General features: G+C 47.4%; 1 protein-coding gene across 1 annotated transcript in view; it reads left to right on the top strand.

Annotated features, from left to right (window-relative positions):
- The window catches only part of SPOCK1 (SPARC (osteonectin), cwcv and kazal like domains proteoglycan 1), a 509,504-nt gene that overhangs the window by 339,963 nt on the left and 150,177 nt on the right, over nucleotides 1-19,364 (top strand). Inside the window, exon 4 of the mRNA XM_047778695.1 lies at nucleotides 8,484-8,598. Within this exon, the coding sequence (XP_047634651.1) occupies nucleotides 8,484-8,598 (115 nt within the window). The remainder of the gene's footprint in view (nucleotides 1-8,483; nucleotides 8,599-19,364) is intronic.

The raw sequence follows: 19,364 nt of genomic DNA, 5'->3' as shown, positions 1-19,364 counted from the left end.
CATGGCCAACCCCTTGATTTGAAAGCTGAGGACAGTGACAGAGGCTTTCCAAGCTGCCATTCTTTTCTGGTTCCAGCAAAATCGTATGGGTGAAATCTTCTGTTTTGTATTCTGGGAGGCTCTGTCGTCAGCTAGTAAACAAGCCACTCCAGAGAGGGGGGCAGGCAAGATGCAGGCACAGGTTACCATGGGGACAGACAAGCTGTAATAAATGTTTGAGATCTTGACTTGGCGAGGTTTTAGCAGCTTGGAGTAATTTCTTTGTCAATCATCCATTAAGTCACTCCTAATGAATCACGGGGAGTGTCTTTGCTCTTCAGAGGAACCTGACACGAGCATGATGCAGGCAGAGAGCAATCATTAAAGGGACAAGGAGACAACAAACAGTCATTAGTTTGTCAACTTTTTGCAAATTGAGTGGCCTTTTGTCAGAGCAAGTGTCCACAAGTTACGGAGTGGACCACAAGTTCACATGGTGGTTTTAGATTAAAATTTTGCTTCTTGGTCTCACCAGGTAGCCTTGTTGCCTCCCAGAATCCTGTGCAGCTTCATGTCCCCAAGGAAGGGGATCACAGGGTTTCCTTAAAGAAGGAAAGGGGGCACTAAGAATTGACCTGTGGGACCTCCACCTTGACCCCTCCTCTCATTTGGACGATGAGAGTGTGCAGGGTCTCTGTTCCTACTAAGGGACCACTTTCCATGTAAACCGTTCACAGAGTTTTCTCTTCCTAATCCTCTCCACCACCTTCCGCATGGGAAGGCACGCCCTGTTGTCGTTACCGCGGAACTGGGCGGCTGTGGCCCCCCAGAGTCCACACTGGTTGTAAGGCTCCCCATGATGACGCGGCCACCCTCTCTAGGCTTGCCTTACACCACCACCCTACTCTAAGGCTGCCCTCCTCCAAAACTGCCATGACTTCTCTTACATATGGGAAGATGTTCTTCATTCTGTTACCTGGGTTAAACTAACCCACCTTTCCCATAGACAGCAGTTTGTCCAGGAAGTCTCAGGTGGCCCACAGAAAGGCTGGACTGGGGTACCTCCCCTGTCTCCCATAGCAGAGAGAACTTGCCCTCGGATCACTTGTGTCCGCTATTGAGCACCGAGCTTCCAGAGGGTAGGAGTGGCATCTTGTTCACTCTCAAAGTGCCAGCCTCCAGCCTGAAAAACTGGACTTGCACAGAAAAGATGCTCTGCAAATGTTAATGGAATAAACCCAAGCATCATCACACCCGCAGGGGATGCTTAGGGACCTGCCTCAGGAATGTCCTCTCATCTCAGCCTCTCTGAGATGGATGGTAGCCTGCTCTGCTGTTCCAGTTCTAATAACCATTTGCCACTGAGCTTATAGGATGTGCCCAAGGACAGCAAAAAGGCTTGCTTCAGATGTTTAAAATCGATGTAGCTAATTAAAAATTAACTCATACTGAAAAACAAGTTCAGAAACAATTACGATAATTAAAATTTCCCTACCTTAATTGAGACAAGCGGTGAGCTTAAAAAATAAAATTAATTAAAGAGAAAAGAACTTGCAAGAAGCTTGTAATTAACTGAGTCTTGAATACAGTGTTTTCCAGCTTGACAAATTTATTTAAGTTCATTCTTTTTTTTTTTCTTTGAAAAGGTTTTTTGTAAAAATTACTGGAAGAATTAATTGCACATGTGTCATATGCTAGTTGACACTTGATTGGTTTTTGTGTGTGGACAGGAAAGACAAAACTAACCTCCCAAGGGGATCTGCTTTCTTGTTTGAGTCCATGTGAGTCATGCAGGTGTTTTGGTAGAAGAGGTGGTGGGGACACTGGGGTTTAGTTTAGCGTCTTCTGGTGACTGCCACGTCCTGTCAGCAAGCACATGCTGGGGAAGAGAGGGACTTGGAGCACAGTCCCCAGACCATCAGCACCTTGACGAAGAAGCTTCCACTCCTGCTCAGGGTTGTCACTAACTCTCAGCCTTCTCTCCCTACCTCCTCACCTGCTCAATTTCCTCGTGCCTTTGAAAGGGCCTCTCAAACACCACTTATTATTCTGATCTCTTATCGTCCCCCTTGGGAAGTGGAGCTTTGCAGCCCTGCCCAGGGCTGGTGCATGTGCCCTTCGGGAATGGCACCGAGAGCCTCAGGGCTGCTGGGGAAAGCATATTTGGGAGGCGGCGTTTACGTGAAAGTGACACACTCCTTTACTGTCCTTATCCCCTTTCCATCCTACTTACTGCTGTTTTTTTCAAAAACAAGATGCGTCCTGGTGATTAAAGTAACAGCTTGATTTGCTCCTGTTTTGTTGTTCTGTGAAGTTCATTCGCTCTAAATAATTCCCATAAGTGTTTGAAGTGTTCCAACCCTGGTAATTAATTTTTAGCAGACTTTTGAGTCCTACGTGCAGATTGTTAACGTAAGCATGTGTATGGAGTTAAATAGGTGATGCTTTTTATTTATTAGTATTTCTGGTTGGAATTTTGGTTTGGTTTATTTTTTGTTTGTTGCCTGTTTTATAATTATTAGTTTCAAGAATTGGGAGAGAGTACTCTATAGTATTAGCCTAATGATAGGGTGACAGATGGCAAGGTTGCAGAAAGGCAGTTGACAGCTATGGATCCATGACAACTTTGATTCTGCATTCTGAGGGGTTAGGCAGAAGGTGTGTTGTCTGTGGTGGGCACCCCACCTTCCGCGGAGCCCTGGGGCCATGTGGGGTGCCTCCGGGGCATCATGGTTGGTCCAGCCTTGGCAGCACCAGGACACTGAGCTACCCCTTGCTCCTAAAGCCTCATCCTGCCCCGAAGTCCTCTCAAGAACATGGTGTACCTGGGCTCTCTCCTGGGTGTAAGGTGGGGGCACCCCATCAATGTCTAAAGGAGACTCTAGGTGATTATTATGCCGCTGGTGCAACGTGGGGAGGGGTTTGGGTTCTGAAATCAGCCAACCAGGTGTCACATACCGTCTGCCCCTCTCATCTTCTTTGTACAGTGGGCACACACATAGCAGCCATCACCGTGGGTGTTTGTGAGAATTAAGAATGATAATCCAATTAGAGGGCTTAGTTCACTGCCTGCATGTCAAAAGCACTCAGTATGTGTGAGCTATTGTTCCGGTTATTAAGAAGGCTTATTATTCACTCTGGAAACAAAATCCAACACACAAAAATTAACACCTACGAGGTACTTAACATGTCCAGGTCTGTTCTTTGCACTCATAAAGATAAATTCATTTCATTCTCATGACAACCAGAAGCAGCAGTAGGGATTGGCATTTCCCCCTTTCACAGAAGAGAGTAGCGAGGGATAGAGGGTTAGGGAGCAGTGGAGCCAGCATTCCCCTGACTGAACACTGTGCTATTCCTGCCGAGCTTAGCTGACTCTTTCCTTAAGATTGTGCTGCCCACTGAGGCCTCTGGATCCCAGTGTGGATGTTGTGTGTCTGTACAGTTGGCTCCAGAAGCAAAAGGAAGCTCAACTTTGGCAACAAGGCTTGTCGTATAGTCCTGCAGACCTTGACACCCATTACCCTAGGCCAGCCTGGCATTTGTCATCCTGGAGATCCACTCCAGCGAAAATCCTAAGGGTTCTACAGCACTTGAAACCAATCAGGGAAATGCCTCAATTGTCTGGGGCCATTAGGGGCCTGGTCCTCAAGCTTCTTGAAATCCCTAAGTGTCTTACTTCATCCTGTGGTGACTAGAAGCAGAAAAGGGAGAAGAGCCAGCACAGTCATCCTCAGTGGTCATCTGGTTGTCATTGAGTTTTAGCTCAGTGTTGTGTGAGTCTTGGAAAGCAAGTCACAGCTGGCTTGCTGGACTGCCACCCTGGGGTTGGGGCCCGAGGGCAATGTATGAGGAAAAGACTCCTGGCCGAGATGCAGCAGCCTCCTGGCTTCTCATGAGGACGTCCCCAGGGAGCTAGAGAGTTCCACGTGGGTGAAGAATTTCCTGTGGCAAGTTTCTGGGAGGCCCAGACTCCAAAGGCTCTGAGCAGCAGTCACAGCTCCCTGCCACTCCCTTCCCAGACATGAATCCCTCAGCTTAAGAGGTGGGAATGAGCACCCTGTCCCTGGGGCTCTAATCAGCCTCCCGCCTACAAGCCTGTTTCTGGCTGCTAAGCACCAGGCATCCTACTGGTCACCAGGCTCTGCCAGGTGACTCCCCAGGGGACCAAGACCTGAGTCTCCTTCTTCACCTGACTAGCCTGAGAATATAGCCTGGCTTCAGTTTGCAGAGGCTAAAGCTGTTGTGGGGGTGGGAGCTGCCTTAAGTGGTTTAAGCGCCAAAAAGAAATATCTCTGGGTAGAGTGTTTTCAGGTCCCTTGAAGAATTCTAAGAAGCTAGCCTAAAGAACATGGCATTGAGATTCTGGGCCTGAGAGGATTTCTTGCTTCCTCCAGGTGCAGGGGGATGGTGATCCCTGAGAAGCTCAGGGGTTGAGGCAGTGATGGCATTTCTTATAGCAATTTTTGTTTTGTCTGGCCACCCTGCAGCATATGAGAGTTCCCAGACCAGGGATCAGATCTGAGCCACAGCCGCAGCAACACTAGATCTTCAACCCACTGTGTTGGGCTGAGGATTGAACGTGCATCCTGGTACTGCAGAGACACTGCTGATCCCATTGTGCCACAGCAGGAGCTCTTCTTATAGCAGTTTTGCTGTCCCTGCTTGGGATACCAGTTTGTTTAACCCCGAGTTTGTGCAGAGGGACCTGGGAAACATCACCTGCCCTGGCAGCCAAGAGCAGTTATGAAAGATTTACCGCTGTATGTTCTTTTTTCCTTTGTCATAGATCAGTTGACCATAAGTGCTTGGGTTTATTTCTGGGTTTTATAGCCTGTTCTGTTGACCTATGTCTATTTTTGTGCCAGTACCATATTGTTTTGATGACTGTAGCTTTGTAGTATTTTCTAAAGTCTGGAAGCTTGATTACTCCATTTTTGTTTTTCTTTTTCGATACTGCTTTGGCTATTCAGGGTCTCTGTGTTTGCATACACATTTTAAAATATTCTGTTCTCATTCTGTGAAGAATGTCTGGTAATTTGATAGGGATTGCAATGACTCTGTAGATTGCCTTGGGTAGTGTAGTCATTTTGACAATATTGATTCTACTAATCCAATAGCATGGTATATCTTTCCATCTGTTTCTGTTGTCTTTGATTTCTTTCATCAATGTTTTATAGTTTTCAGAGTATAGGTCTTATGTCTCTTTAGGTAGGCTTGTTCCTAAGTATTTTATTCTTTCTGATGCATTGTAGATGGGATGGTTTCTCTGATTTCTCTTTCTGGTCTTTCATTATTAGTATATAGAATTGATTTCTGTGTATTAATTTTGTAGCCTGTAACTTTGACAAATTCATTGATGAACTCTAACAGTTTTCTGCTACTGTCTTTAGGGTTTTCTAGGTATAGTATCATGTCACCTGCAAACAGTGATAGTTTTACCTCTTCTTTCCAATTTGGATTCCTTTTATTTCTTTTTCTTCTCTGATTGCTGTGGCCAGGATTTCCAAAACTATGTCAAATAATAGTGGTGAACGTGGACATCCTTGTCTTGTTCCTGATCTTAGTGGAAATGTTTTCAATTTTTTACCATGTTAGCTGTAGATTTTTCATATTTGGTTTTTATTATGTTGAGGTAGGTTCCCTCTATGCCCACTCTCTGGATAGTTTTTATCTGAAACAGGTGTTGAATTTTGTCAGAAGCCTTTTCTGCATATATTGAGATGATCATATGTTTTTTATTCCTCAGTTTGTTGATGTGGTATATCACATTGATAGATTTGCAGATATTGAAGAATCCTTGTATCCCTGGGATATATCCCATCTGATCATGGTATATAATCCTTTTTAATATATGTTTGTATTCAGTTTGCTAGTATTTTGCTGAGGATTTTTCATTTTGTTCATCAGTGATATTATGTGGAATTTTTGTCTGGTTTTCATATCAGGGTGATGGTGGCCTCATAGAATGATCTTGGGATTGGTTCTTCCTCTGCAGTTTTTTTTTTTTTTTGGAAGAGTTTTGGAAGAATAGGTGTTAACTATTCTCTGAATGTTTGATAGAATTCACCTATGTAGCCATCAGGTCCTGGACTTCAGTAAATGGTGCTAGGAAAACTGGAAAGATACATGTAAAAGAATGAAAGTAGAACACTGTCTAGCACCATATGCAAAAATAAACTCAAAATGGATTAAAGACCTAAATATAAGGCCAGATACTGTTAAACTCCTAGAGGTAAAAACAGGCAGGATGCTCTTTGATAAAAATCATAGCAACATCTTGTTTGATCCACCTTCCTAGAATAATGAAAATAAAGACACAAATAAACCATTGGGATCTAATTAAACTCAGAAGCTTTTGCCTAGAAAATGAAACCATTCAAGAAACGAACAGAGAACCCACAGAATGGGAAAGAGAATCTTTGCCGGTGATGCAACAGACAAGGGCCTACACTCCAAAATATGCAAATAACTCATGCAATTCAACAACAAAAAACCAAACAACCCAATTGAAAATGGGCAGAAAACCTAAATAGACATTTCTCGAAAGAAGACATAAGGATGGCAAACAGGCATATGAAAAAATGCTCAACATCACTAATTATTAGAGAAATGCAAATCACAACTACAATGAGGTATCTCCTCACACCAGTCAGAATGGCCATCTTTAACAAGTCAACAAATAACAAATGCTGGAGAAGGTGTGGGGAAAAAGCTACCCTCCTTCACTGTTGGTGAGAATGTAAATTGGTATAACCACTATAGAAAACAGTATGGAGATACCTCTGAAAACTAAATATGGAACTACTGTATGATCCAACTACATAATATAGAACTACTATATTATCTACTGCTTGAGATATATACAGACAAAGCTTTCACTGAAAAAAATACATGCACCCCTATGTTGGTTTCATCACTATACACAATAACCAAGACATGGAAACAACTTAAATGTCCATTGACAGATGAATGGATTAAGAAAATGTGTTACATATACACAATGTAATATTACTCAACCATAAAAAGAACAAAATAACACCATTTTGCAGCAACATGGATAGAACTAGAGATTCTCACACTAAGTGAAGTAAGCCAGAAAGAAAAAGACAAATACTATATAATATCACTTATTTGTGGAATCTAAAATATGGGACAGATCATCTAAAAAAAGAAACAGATCATGGCCAAGGAGAGCAGACTTAGGGTTCCCGGGGTGGGGGGTGGGCAGGGAAGGGGAGGGAGTGGGGTGGATGGGCATTTTGGGGTTTTTTTTTTTTGGATTCAAACTGTTGTTTTGGAATGGATGGGCAGTGGGGCCCTACTGTACAGCATAGGGAAATGTGTGTGATTGGGTCACTTTGATGTACCACAGAACTTGAGGAAACATTGTAAATCAACTATAGTTTGATAATTAAAAAAAAAAATAAAAAAGATTTACCACCCAATAGGTTTAGTTCCTGGAGATGTGAATTGGCACAGTCGCTTTTGTTTTGCAGGGAATTCCCTGTGGCCTCTTCTCTGCCCTGATGAGCCTGTCCCCTTCAGCCTGCTGAGCACTGATGAGCCAGGGGCCCACTGCTTAGCCTGTTTTAGGAAAAGTTGTAGTGTAGGAGCTGCTGGCTTTGGAAATGCTTCCTCCAGTGACTTGGTTGAATCAACTTCCCTCCCCCTGCCATTCTTCCCACCCACAAGGCACACTTGCAGTCAGATGGAATATCTTAGGATTACCCAGACACGGCTCCCTACCTTGGAGTATGCTGGCTGCCCTGCCTAGATTGCCTTTTCTATCTGTGCTTTTTAAAATCCTGCCCTTCCCTCAAGAGCCAGTTCACATATTAATGCTTCATTAATCCTTGCCCCAGAAATTGATCTCCCTTTTTCTCTCAAGCTCTGTTTTCATTTTATATGCCCGGCATGGCCCTTATCTAATTCTCCTTTGCACAATAAATATTTATGTGTCAGCTCCCCTCAGCCTCTGCCCAACTCTCCTGTAAGTTTGTATGGCTCCAAACTGTCTTGTGCATCCTCAAGTTCTTCACAAAACTTAAAATAGTCTTATTTATGCTCCCAGTCCATCTTCATGGAACCACAGCCAAAACACACCATCCTCTAAGACTTGGTACATTATAGGAACTGAGTAAAATTGGGCACCAAGTCATAAAAAGCAATAGCAGACAAATAAGCAAAGAGAGAAATGTAGCTTTGGGTCCTCAGAACACATAAGATTCTAAAGGATTTTTAAAGTAATTCCTGGCCAAGATGAAGATACTGAAACTCCCCAAAGCACAAAAGAGTCATGTCCTGATGTTGAAGAAAAGCATGTGCACTAGACACGGAGCTGCCCCTGGCTTGGGTTTTCATTCCAGTCCCCGCCAGCCTGAGGAAACAGCAGAGTGCAAACACATGGTCGGTTTATATCCCGCTCATGTCCTTGAGTACAAATAGAAATTCAGTTTCCCTTTGGGTCCTAACTCCTTCTCTGCTTGTTCTGTTTGCCTCAGCCCTGGACCCATCCAAAGACCCCTGCCTGAAGGTGAAGTGCAGCCCTCACAAGGTGTGCGTGACCCAGGACTACCAGACCGCCCTGTGCGTCAGCCGCAAGCACCTGCTCCCCAGGTAAGCCGCAGGTTGCCAGGTGCTCTCTAGCCCGTGGATCTGGGGACCCTGATCCCTGATGGGGGGATTTGGGGGCATGGGGGACCAGGTATTGGCATCTGTATCTTGGTACATCTATGGTATGTGGGGTGTGAACTCTTGTGGGCGTGTGAATCTCCTTTCTCAAACACAGATTTGCAAAACATGTTAATAGCCTAATTTCTTTTGAATCAACTCAATTGGACTCTGAGCCCTTGCCTGAGCAGATGAACAGAAAATCCCTTCCTGGTCATGCTGAGGGCCCTTCCTCTTCATGGAACGGCCCCAGGGTCCAGGAAGTTCCTTGCTGAGAAAACAGGGGCCGTACCTGTTCTCCATCTCACCATGATCATACTTTGAGGTCCTTGAGGTCAGGGGTCATCTGCTTCCGTGGTCCATGGGACAAGGGCCCCCTTGGCCAGGCTGGAAGTCCTGATTTGGGGTCTTGTCTTCTCAGGACCGCTACACGGTCATTCTTTCTGAGAATGTGTTTTGTTATTTTCTCAGGGAGAAGCACCTGATACCCTCTTCTTCAGCCCAGGGGGATATTTCTCCTTCCTCTGCAGGGTGGTTAAAGCCTTTGTCTCTTGCCCCCCAGCCATCCCCAGTATCCAGTGGGTTTAGGCTTCTGCAAATGACCAAAGAGCCTTTGAACTCAGGCTACTTCTACCTTCAGTCCTGCTGAAATACTTGAAGCAAGAAAACAGACACACACACACACACACACACACACACACACACACACACAGAGTGGGGTTGAATAGGTTGGGGTGTGAGAAAAGTGATTCCGGTGCCATTTCTGCCCCTCTCCCTGTAGCCTGTCCAGTGAAGAGGTGGCACGATGGGCACTGGAGTTATGCATGGTTGGGTCACACACACTTGGATTCGGCAACCTCCTCTGCCACTCACCTGTACTACACCATAGCCTTGGGCAAAGAAAGCAACCTTCCTGGAACTCGGTTCCCACTGAAATCTGCCTCCCTATGACATTTGCCCTTTAGTCCCTGTTTCCCCCTGGGAAGCAGGCAGAATGGGTCCTGCCCCACCTCTTAGATCTTGAGTCTGAGCAGTTCTTGGCCCTTTGGCTTCTCCTCTTGGGACACGCTTTCATTTTCTTCGGTCTAAGTGGTTTCCTCAGAACATGTGTGGGGAGCTCCCATCCTCTGACACTGGCTACGCAGAGAATCAGTGCTCTGGGGCTGGTGTGAGAGCACAGAGCGGAGTCCCCATGCCCCTGGTCCCTGCAAATCTCTCACTTGCAGCAACACACCTAAGCTCCGTGGTCTCTTAAAAATAGGTGCGCTTTGTCTCCATAAGCCTGGGACTTGCATTATAAGTGCTTTGCCCTTCCCCCAGTCTGCAGGTGCTCCCTGGGTGTAAAGATAGATGATATCCCTGAACCCTGGGCTGTGCCCCGCGTTGTGCTCAGAACCTTCATCCTTGAATCCCTCCAACCATTTTGTCAAGTTGGTACTTATTTTGTCTTCATTTTCAAAAGGAGAGTGTTGAGGCAGAGAGGCAGTGGTCCTTTGCTCATATATCTGCTAAGTGGCAGCCATGATTCAGACCCAGGACTGTCCAGCTCAAAACTTAGGTTTGTCATCAGTACCGCATGTTGGCCTCGTCATTCGATGTGTTTCATGTATTCATTCATTCCTTGTCCTTTAACTAAAAGGTATTGAGTACCTACTATGTGCCAGGCCCGTGCGAGACACTGAGGCTACAGAGGTAAACAAGAGACCTCACTCCTGCCCTCAAGGAAAATTGGGTCCATTGCCGAGTGGGATGTGAAAAACAGGATTGGATTTTGTTATTAAAAAATCCTTTTAGGACCTCTGAGAAAACTCTCCTAGATTCTCCTGCCATGCACGATTTCTTCCTTCTCTGAAGGAAGGAAGATGTGGCCTCTTTTGCTGCAAATACCAGATACCCCCTAGGATGTTGCTCTGCATCATTCAGCCGTCTGCTTTTGTGTGTGTGGGTCTGTGTGTAACACTGACAGCCCATTGCTTGGTTCCTCCTAGAAAAGTCTTTTCTGTAAGTGCCAGACAAGAGATTTCCAGTTTTAAGCTCCAATCTCTTTGAGACGGAGACAGCAGCCTCATTGGTATTCAGGCATCCCCAGGTGTAAATGGTGTTTTTCTGGGCACACCAGGTTTCTGTGTCAGAAGCACCACCACTTTTTTGCTTGTGTTGAGAGATGTTGGAAGATGCTTCATCTTCTGCATCTCCATTGGGGCCACAAAAATACAGCGGCTCAGAGCACAGATGGGGAAGGAGCCCATTCGAGGCTCCATCCAGGTGGGCTACTTCTTAGCTGTGTGACCTTCGCACGTTCTTTGACCTTGCTGCATCTGGACTTCCTCGGTGGCAAATTGGGTTTAATGCAAATGCTTGCCTCATCCCTCTTTCCTCTTTGTGGGGATCATCTTCTAGTAATTCTTTTATTTTTTCAGTGTTTTATGGGTTTGTTTTTGTTTTTTAGGGCCGCACCCTCAGCATATGGAAGTTCCTAGGCTAGGGGTCAAATCGGAGCAGCTGCTGGCCACAGGCACAGGCACAGCCACAGCCACACCAGACCTAAGCCATGTCTGTAACCTACACCGCTGTTCACAGCAACGCAGGATTTTTAACCCACTGAGTGAGGCCAGGGACCAAACCCAAGTCCTCATGGATACTAGCCGTGTTGGTTTCTGCTGAGCCACGATGGGAACTCCCAGTAATTCCTGCAGAGGGGGTTTATGGGTAGTAAATTGTACTCATCCTTGTGTAGGGTATTTTGTGTGCATTTTAGGGGGACAGGTCAAGAGGGTACAGGTGTGTAAGGTACCTAGACTAGGGTCACGTGATGACCAGCTTACAATCACACAAATAGTAATGGGGAGATGATGATTATTGTCTCACTCATTCTGGAAGGTCAGCCCGAAAACCCCCAGTTGGGGCACTCCTGAGAAAAAAAAAGTAGCTCACTCCAGGCGCCTCGACCCCTGCCTTATTCTGGCCTTTGGAGTTCCTGCCCAAGGGAAACTGAGGTGTGGCAGGAGGGTCAGTGTCAATTCTGCTGCCCCCTTTGTGATTCACGGCAGGTAAGGACGTGCACGATGGCTTCATGGCGGATGCTAGGTAACCTTTGTTCATTGGAAAAACAGCCCAGAGAGGAGGCTTGGACTGAGGGGCGTGCCCACTTCCTCATCAGGAGTTGGGAGGTGGCCTGCACTGGGGAGGCTCTGAAGTGGTACTCATTGCGGGTGTGGGTCCAGCCTCCCCCAACACCCTCTTGGGGCCTGAATTCCTCAGCCCCTATGAGCCCCTTGCAGCATCTTCTGAGGATCTTGAGCCCCCTCCCGGATAAAACATCCATCCCTTCCACATTCTGCTTCAGGGGTCCCCTCTGACCAGGGAGGCCGTGTTGACAACTCTGTTTCTTCATCCATCAGGGGAGTGATCTGTCTGTGAGACATCGGCTGGCAATCCCATCAGCCGGTCCGGCCTCTGCAGCAGCTCGAGAGGCAATTCCTGCCTGCCAGACCATCAGGAACAGGGAGAGGCCTCCACTGCCCGGTCTTGGGCTGATTGGGAGGCGGCCAGACTCGGGTGCTGTCTCTGCACGCAGATTGAGACAGGACAGTGAGCGCCTCCGAGAGAGATTTTCATTAGCTTCCTTTGCCCTCGGAGATAGAATGAGTGGAGAAGCCGTTTGACGCGTGCATCTGTGACTGTGCCGTGTCAGGGCGGATGGACAAGCAATTTCAGTGGGGGGCCAAGTGAATTACCTCCCCTCTCCTCCCCACCCCAGCGCTGAATGCTTCTCCTTTATTAGAGTGGTATATTGCAGTTTGTATTTGGTTTCATCGAGAGGCTTCAGCCCAACTCACATTCCCTTTGAAGGATTTTCTTTGGAAATTCTGTGTTTCATCTCTTTGTGCTGTTGAGCAACACGGAGTGGGGTTGGGAGAGGGTAAATTCTTGGCAGTGGGCTCATCTTTTAGGGACTGTGGGGGGAACATCTATACACTTAAGAGCAGTGTGAATGCCGCCTGGAGTCACAAAGTCTTCTCTTAAATGACTTTTTTGTAATTCTCTAACTTGATTTTGATATCGCAGTAGTTGATACTTGTTACAAAAAGCCCTGAAGGGATGGACAAGAAACAGGAACTACGCAATGGTCATATAATCTAAAAACAGTGATTAAAATATCCCAGCACGCTGCTTTCCATGCTTTCCACTAGTTGTAGGTCTCGTCTGTTGGTTTGTTTTCATCAAAATTTGATTATTGGAGTTCCCGTTGTGGCTCAGGGGAAACAAATCTGACTAGCATCCATGAGGATGCAGGTTTGATTGCTGGCCTCGCTCAGTGGGTTAAGGATCTGTTGTTGCCGTGAGCCGTGGTGTAGGTTGCAGATGCAGCTTGGATCTGGTGTTGCTGTGGCTGTGGCATAGGCCAGCAGCTACAGCTTCAGTTCGAACCCTAGCCTGGGAGCCTCTGTATGCCGAGGGTGCAGCCCTAAAAAAAAGGCAAAAAAATTGATTTTCAAGTGATACCTGTCCTGTATATTAAAATTTGTACTGGACTCTCTTCAATGGATATTTGTAAATGAGTATTTTGTGATACTACAATTAGGTATAAATCTTAATGATTGTATAACATCTATTAAAAAGTAACTTGAAATGGATCACAGACCTAAATATAAGAGCTAAGATGATAAAACTTTAGAAGAAAGTAAGAAATAGCAACCTTGAATTTAGCAAAGGTTTCTTAAATAGGACACACAAAAAACTCTGAACTATAAAAGCCAAAAAATAAAAATAAATAAGGAAAACCAACAAATTGGATTTCATCAGAAGTAAAAACTTTGATCTTCAAAAGACAGGCTAGTAAAAGGACAAGCCACACTGGGAGAAAATATTTGCAAAACATATGTCTGACAAAAGATTCGTTTCTAAAATATGTAACGATAGCATATGTCCATAGAAAGACTCATCCACAAATGTTCGTAGCCGCTGTATTTGGAATAGCTAAAAGCTGGAAACACCCCGGTGTCCATCACCAGGGGCACAGATAAACCAGTTGTGGTGTGTTCATTGCAGTGGCTTTACTACTCAGGAATAGAAGAAGAAGAAGCTATCGATACGTGCAACAGTGTGGGCAAATGTCGTAACAATGATGCTGAGTGAGAGAAGACAGTGTGTATTGTGTGATTTTCAGAACATGAAGTCGTGGTGGCTGTCAGCTGACAGATGGCCCCAGAAAGCCGATCATTGTTTTAGGAAGCCGATCACTGGGGTGCCTGAGCACTCTGTAACTCTTGAAAAAGCAAAAGGGACCTTGGAGAAGCAGTAAAGTCAAACTCTGGTCTTAGATGCCGAAGATCCTATTGGCAGATGGGTTGGTTTGGGGCAGGAGAGGTTTTACTCCTGCATTGTGTTACTCTTCCTGACTTAAGTTTTAAAAACACCCTCTCAGACCTTCGTAAAGAAAATACTCTCTTCGGGTGTGACTGATGGAAAAATTGGACAGAAGGTCATACAACCTGCAGAGGGATCTGCTCTCAGGAATTCGCCGCCAGTGGGATGGCTCGTTCGGATTTATGGTGCTGGGTGGGCACGAGTTGGGGAGAGCTGCTCCCTGCAGAGCGCTGAACATTGATTTTACCTCCCTGTTGCCATTGATTTTCATTTGGAGAATGGAAAATTGAAGCATTTGTTGTAAGTCTCGCAGACAAGCCGCATTCTCAAAGTCTGCTCGTGCGTTGTGGATGGGAGGGAAGGATGTCAGGATGGGAGCCTCAGTGTCTGCCTGTCCCTTTGGAAGCCTCTGGGAGCAGTGGGAACTAAGCTGTTTTTAAAGAAGGGGCTAGTCTTCCCCATGGGCTAGGCCCCTCTAACGTAATGGCCCTTTATCTCCACTTCTTAATTATCTGGAATAACAACGAATTCTCCGCACCAGCAAAGAATTCAGATCCGGTCGAGGCTGGCAGTGCAGTAGACCAATCTGAGAGCTCGCTGTCTTTTATGTGAACTTGAAAAAAAAGAATCAAAGTGTCTGAGGTCAGAGAGAAGTACATCACAGAATGTGCCTCAAATACCAAACTCTCAGAGGATATTTGAAAGGATGACGGTTATTTCATCTCGGTTTTGTTTTACAACAAAGCACTGCCTCCCGCTACAGGGGCTTTGAGCAGGTTGATTACACACACACACACACACACACACACACACACACACACACACGCACACACGCCCGTCTCAGTTTGGGAGACACAGTGCCACGTGGAAGGTGGGTAATTCCTCGTTGTCCAGATGGCTTTCTGGTGCTTCACAACTCAAGGCATTGTTTCCCATTCCCCAGCAAAGTGTGATCATGTCCACATCCTTCCCTGTGGTTTCATATTTAGGTGACTCAGCTCCTTTCTCCAGGGGGCCTCTGACCTGCCCAGCATCCTATTCTAAGCTGGAGGGATCTGCATTTGCCACATTCTCCAGGTAGGGTACTGAGGTAGGCTTGGTGCTCTTCCTAGGCTCTGTGTGGAATTCGTGCAGCTGGGTTCTGAGTTTGGGCCCACTTCTGCGTTAGTCCCCTCTCTGAACAGGGGAACCATCACGGTGGCCTAGGGTTGTGCAAATCCCCACCCCTGGACCCCGAGGAGAACCGTGGAGGGGAGCTTGGCTCCCGAGCCGCCCTTCCGAACCACCTCCTGTGTTAGGCCCACGGAGCAGAAGGGACCTTGCTAATTGCTCACAGCAGCCTGTAGGTCCGAGTTGTGATCCCCATTTACAGATGGCACTGTTGAGTTTCCATGAATAACTCCCTTGGCACAGGGCGGCAAGGGGCGGGTTTGGAGCCGGAATGGAGGGGTGCTGTACAGCTTCCTCTACGGTGGTGCTGTGGCACTGAGCTCTCTTTGGCTAGTGTGCCTTCGCCTGTGGTGCTCCAGTCCACCAGCTAATCTGTTCCTGGGCCTGGTCCAAGAGTGCCTGCCACACGCAGGCCTGGGCCCTTCACTCCTCACTCTTCCCCTCTACAAAGTAGTGGGTGGGGGCCCAGTATGAACCCCATTTTCTCCTTTCTGTGCTCAAAGCAATCGTTCTGGATTCACTTTTCCCCTTTGTGGTTTTTCTCAAAGCAGTCATTCAAACCACACGTCCCTTGATCATAGCTCTTCAATAACTTTCACCCGCAGCCATTTTTTTGTTTGTTTTTTAAAGAACAGAATTACCATATACGCCTTTGCTCGTAAGGACTCAGCTGCTGCTGGGGCTTCACTGAGCAAGATTTCATACCACACGCAGGCCACTGACCTTCCCTCTGCCTGTGTTTTCCTCTCTGAAGCCGAGGGTATTGATTAGATGAGCTTGAGGACAAGAGCAGCGGAGAGAAGAAAACAATTCATAATGAAGATGTGGATAATTGTGTGGAAATTTTAGTCCCTTGGAGGAGGGGAGAAGGGGGAGAGGCAGGTCTTACATCAGAAGCAGGCCAGCTTCATAAATACATTAAAAAGACATCAAAATCCCAACTGCTAGTCCAGTGTCCCAGACCCTTATCTGGCCCTGCCTTGACTACTGGTACCAAAGCAGTGCTTCTCCATCTGAAGACAAGTCGGGGAGGAACGGCTTACCTGGCAAGGCCTCCCAGTCCATCTCATGGCCTGGACGGGCAGTTTCTGGGTGAGGCTCTCAAGGACCAAGAGTCTCTGCCCTTCTAGAATCTTCTCCAGCAACCTCCACCAAGCTGCCATCTCTGCTTCCCAGGCTGTCCTTCCAAAGTGGGCAGTTCAGCCTCTGATGGACCCAAAGCACTGGATGGATCCTGGGGTTTTTTTTTTTTGTTTGTTTGTTTGTTTTTTTTTTTTTTTTTTTTTTTTTTTAGCCCAGTTCTATCTGGAGGAGATGGAGAATGTTTTGTAATAGAATTCTCGAAATGTCAAAATGTGCATGGGCCCAGATGCAACGCTGCTGTACAACTAATGAGCCCAGCGTCCGTGGAGCTGAGAGTGGCTCTTGACAGTGCTGGGGACTGAGCGCTCTCTCCTTTCCACCCCGGCTCTCTTAGAAAGATAGAAGTGCACTGCCCTGCTCTCTGATGCTGCCTCAGTTCACAGGGCTGCGGCCGCCGTGTTTCCTGGTGCCCTTGCAGAGTGGTGCATTGCATGCATCAGATTGGAGTGGACTCAAAAGAGGCGGTTGAGGTGGGCGTGCTGGTTTGATTTCCACCTGGGCTCAGGGCTGGCTGGGTGGTACATGGGTGTGAATCATCGAATTAGCACGGCCACCCCTAAACGTGAGGAAGCAAAAATCACACTCCCAGCAATTCACTGGAGGTGTTCAGGCACCCGCCCTGTTGTGGGGCACTTCCCAGAATCCAGGGAGAGCGTATCCCAGGGCCTCTGGACACATCATCTTCTCCAGCACTGATCAGATTGATTTTCCCACTCTCACTTCCTTCTGTTTAAATTTTCTTAAACCTCTCTTCTTCGCCTTTGTTATTAATAAATCTGCTGTGGCCTCCTTGCGACTCTGCTAAAACTCATCAAGATTCCCAACTCACAGGTTTTCAGTTTAGACATTTTATATGAGATTAATTCAACCAGTGGACCGTGAAAGGCATTCTTTGTGGATATCAGGCACCAGAGTAGGGCCCATCTGGGGCACCGACCAGGAGGGTTCTGGGGCCAGAAAAATGGACTTGGGATGATTTAGATGGGCGTCCGGAGCTATCTTTAGATGTACTTCTGTTTTAAATAGAATGTTCTGAAGCTAATGTCCTGTCTTTAATGTTCCTCACGGAGCCAGCAGGCAGACGGCAAGGCCTTCCGTGCACAGAGGGACAGGAGAGATGAAAGTTAATTAGTTTGGGGACCTTGGTACCTTTCTAAGGCACTCTCCTAAGTGAAGCTTTTCATGGGTACACACTGAAATGAATGCAGCTCTCTTACTGAGCCATGACAGGCCCCTCTTGCAGCCTCTGTGTCCGTGATCCTGCTGCAGCTGGGGTGCCGGAGCATCCCGCTTCTGCTCTGCCTGATGGGAGGGAGGAGGCCCTGGCCTAAACCACCATGGCAACGAGCGTTCCCCAGTGGAGAGTCAGAGTGGAGGGGTGCCCCTCCAACCTGGAACTAGTGACCTTCTCTTGGCAGGTGCCAGAGAGGCCATCCGTGAAGGTGGTGATGAAGAAGGGCTTTTGGGGCTCGAGCCCCTGCTGTCATCACTACGCAGGACCGGTTCTCGGAAAGGGGCCCCATGCACCAGTGATGGTGGGTGAAGGTCACTAATTCAGATTCCATGCAGTTGGAGCCTGTGCTGATTTCTTTAACAAGCACTTAGGGTGCCTTCCCCTTTCCAGACACGGCTGTGTGTTTGGAATTCTGGGGTGCATGGGCACAGTCTACCCTCGTGAAAGCGAAAGTCTTTTGGTGTAAAGTCTTTGATATAAAGAAAGCAGCAGAGACATCGTGACAGACATTAAGTGGGCTGAGAGCAGGGTGCTGCAAGAGAAAGTCCCTTTAGGTGGGTTGAAGGGGATGGAAGGTACCAACTGGAAAGATGGTGCAGAGTGGGGAGAAGTGTTGTTGGAGGGGGAGCAGCCTTGGCACAGGCCCTGGCTCAGGGAAAGGGACTCGGTGTCCTGAAGGGAGTGAGAGGAGAGAGGCTTGAGCTGCAGGAAGGCGGTGGGGAGGGGGACAGGCTGCGTGGGGCTGGAGAGGGAGGCAGGGGCCCCGATCCTGCCGCATCTTGAACGTCACCGAAAGGATGGGCTCTCCAGCCAGGAGTGAAAGGAAGTTTTGTGCGGCTTTAAGCCAGAGGGTGACATGATAGTGTGGCTGGGGATGGACCACATTTTCTTGAATTCTTGTTCTTAAAGCCAGATTGTGTGCTGTGTGAAGGGAGCTGCAGGACTCCCGGTGTGGGTGTGTGGGGGAGTGTGTGAGTGTGTGCACTTGCACTTACGGGACGGTGCCTGAGCCCTCCTCATGGAGCTTGTAGCCTAGAGAAGTGGTGAAGGACACAGGCGCGAACAACCTAGGCTGGAACATGAAACATTCCATGAACTAAAGCGAAAGCTCTAAGAAGGGAGCGGCCACGTCCAGCTGCCCTTGGGGCTGGGGCGTGGGCAGAAGGCAGAGACGGGACAGCGTGGACCAGCGGCGTTTACTAGCATTCCTAGGAGTTGGCGAGAGCCTGAGGACGGTGGCTCAGACACCTGGTGACTTGTTCAGTATTGCACAGCCTTTACGTGGCAGAGACGGGAGATCACGTCCAGACTGTCCAAGGCCCGTCTTCTGTGTAAGAGCCACTCAGCCCTTGGGACACTTCCTGCATGGAATCTGCATTTCCTGATGAAGGAATGGCTTTAAAATGCTGCTGGAACAGCACAGGTATTCAGTGTGTCTCTCATCTGAGCCGCTAGCTGCTCAGGGAACCATCAGGTGAGCTGACGATCCTTTGCTGGCCTCACCTAAGGTCCCATCTGGAAAGGTCCTGCTGTTTTTCATGTTCTGGCTGGTGGCAGTTGTCATGGTTCGTGAGTTCCCTACCAGTGGGGTACATCCCCCTACCTTGCTCATGCTCATTCCACTTATTTGGAATACCTTGTTCCCTCTAGAGTATAACCCCCGACCTTGACACCTGCAGGTGTTCACCACCTACTTCATGGTGAATGAATCCATTAAGTCAAGCAAGGACCTGGAGATGCAGGGCCAGGCTGATGGACTTTGTTAGGAGCTCCGATAGGTGAGCCCCTTGCACAG

The sequence above is a fragment of the Phacochoerus africanus genome, chromosome 4 (genome assembly GCF_016906955.1).
Source record: "Phacochoerus africanus isolate WHEZ1 chromosome 4, ROS_Pafr_v1, whole genome shotgun sequence".
Taxonomy (NCBI): Eukaryota; Metazoa; Chordata; class Mammalia; order Artiodactyla; family Suidae; genus Phacochoerus; species Phacochoerus africanus.
This window is presented reverse-complemented; position numbering and strand designations above follow the sequence as displayed.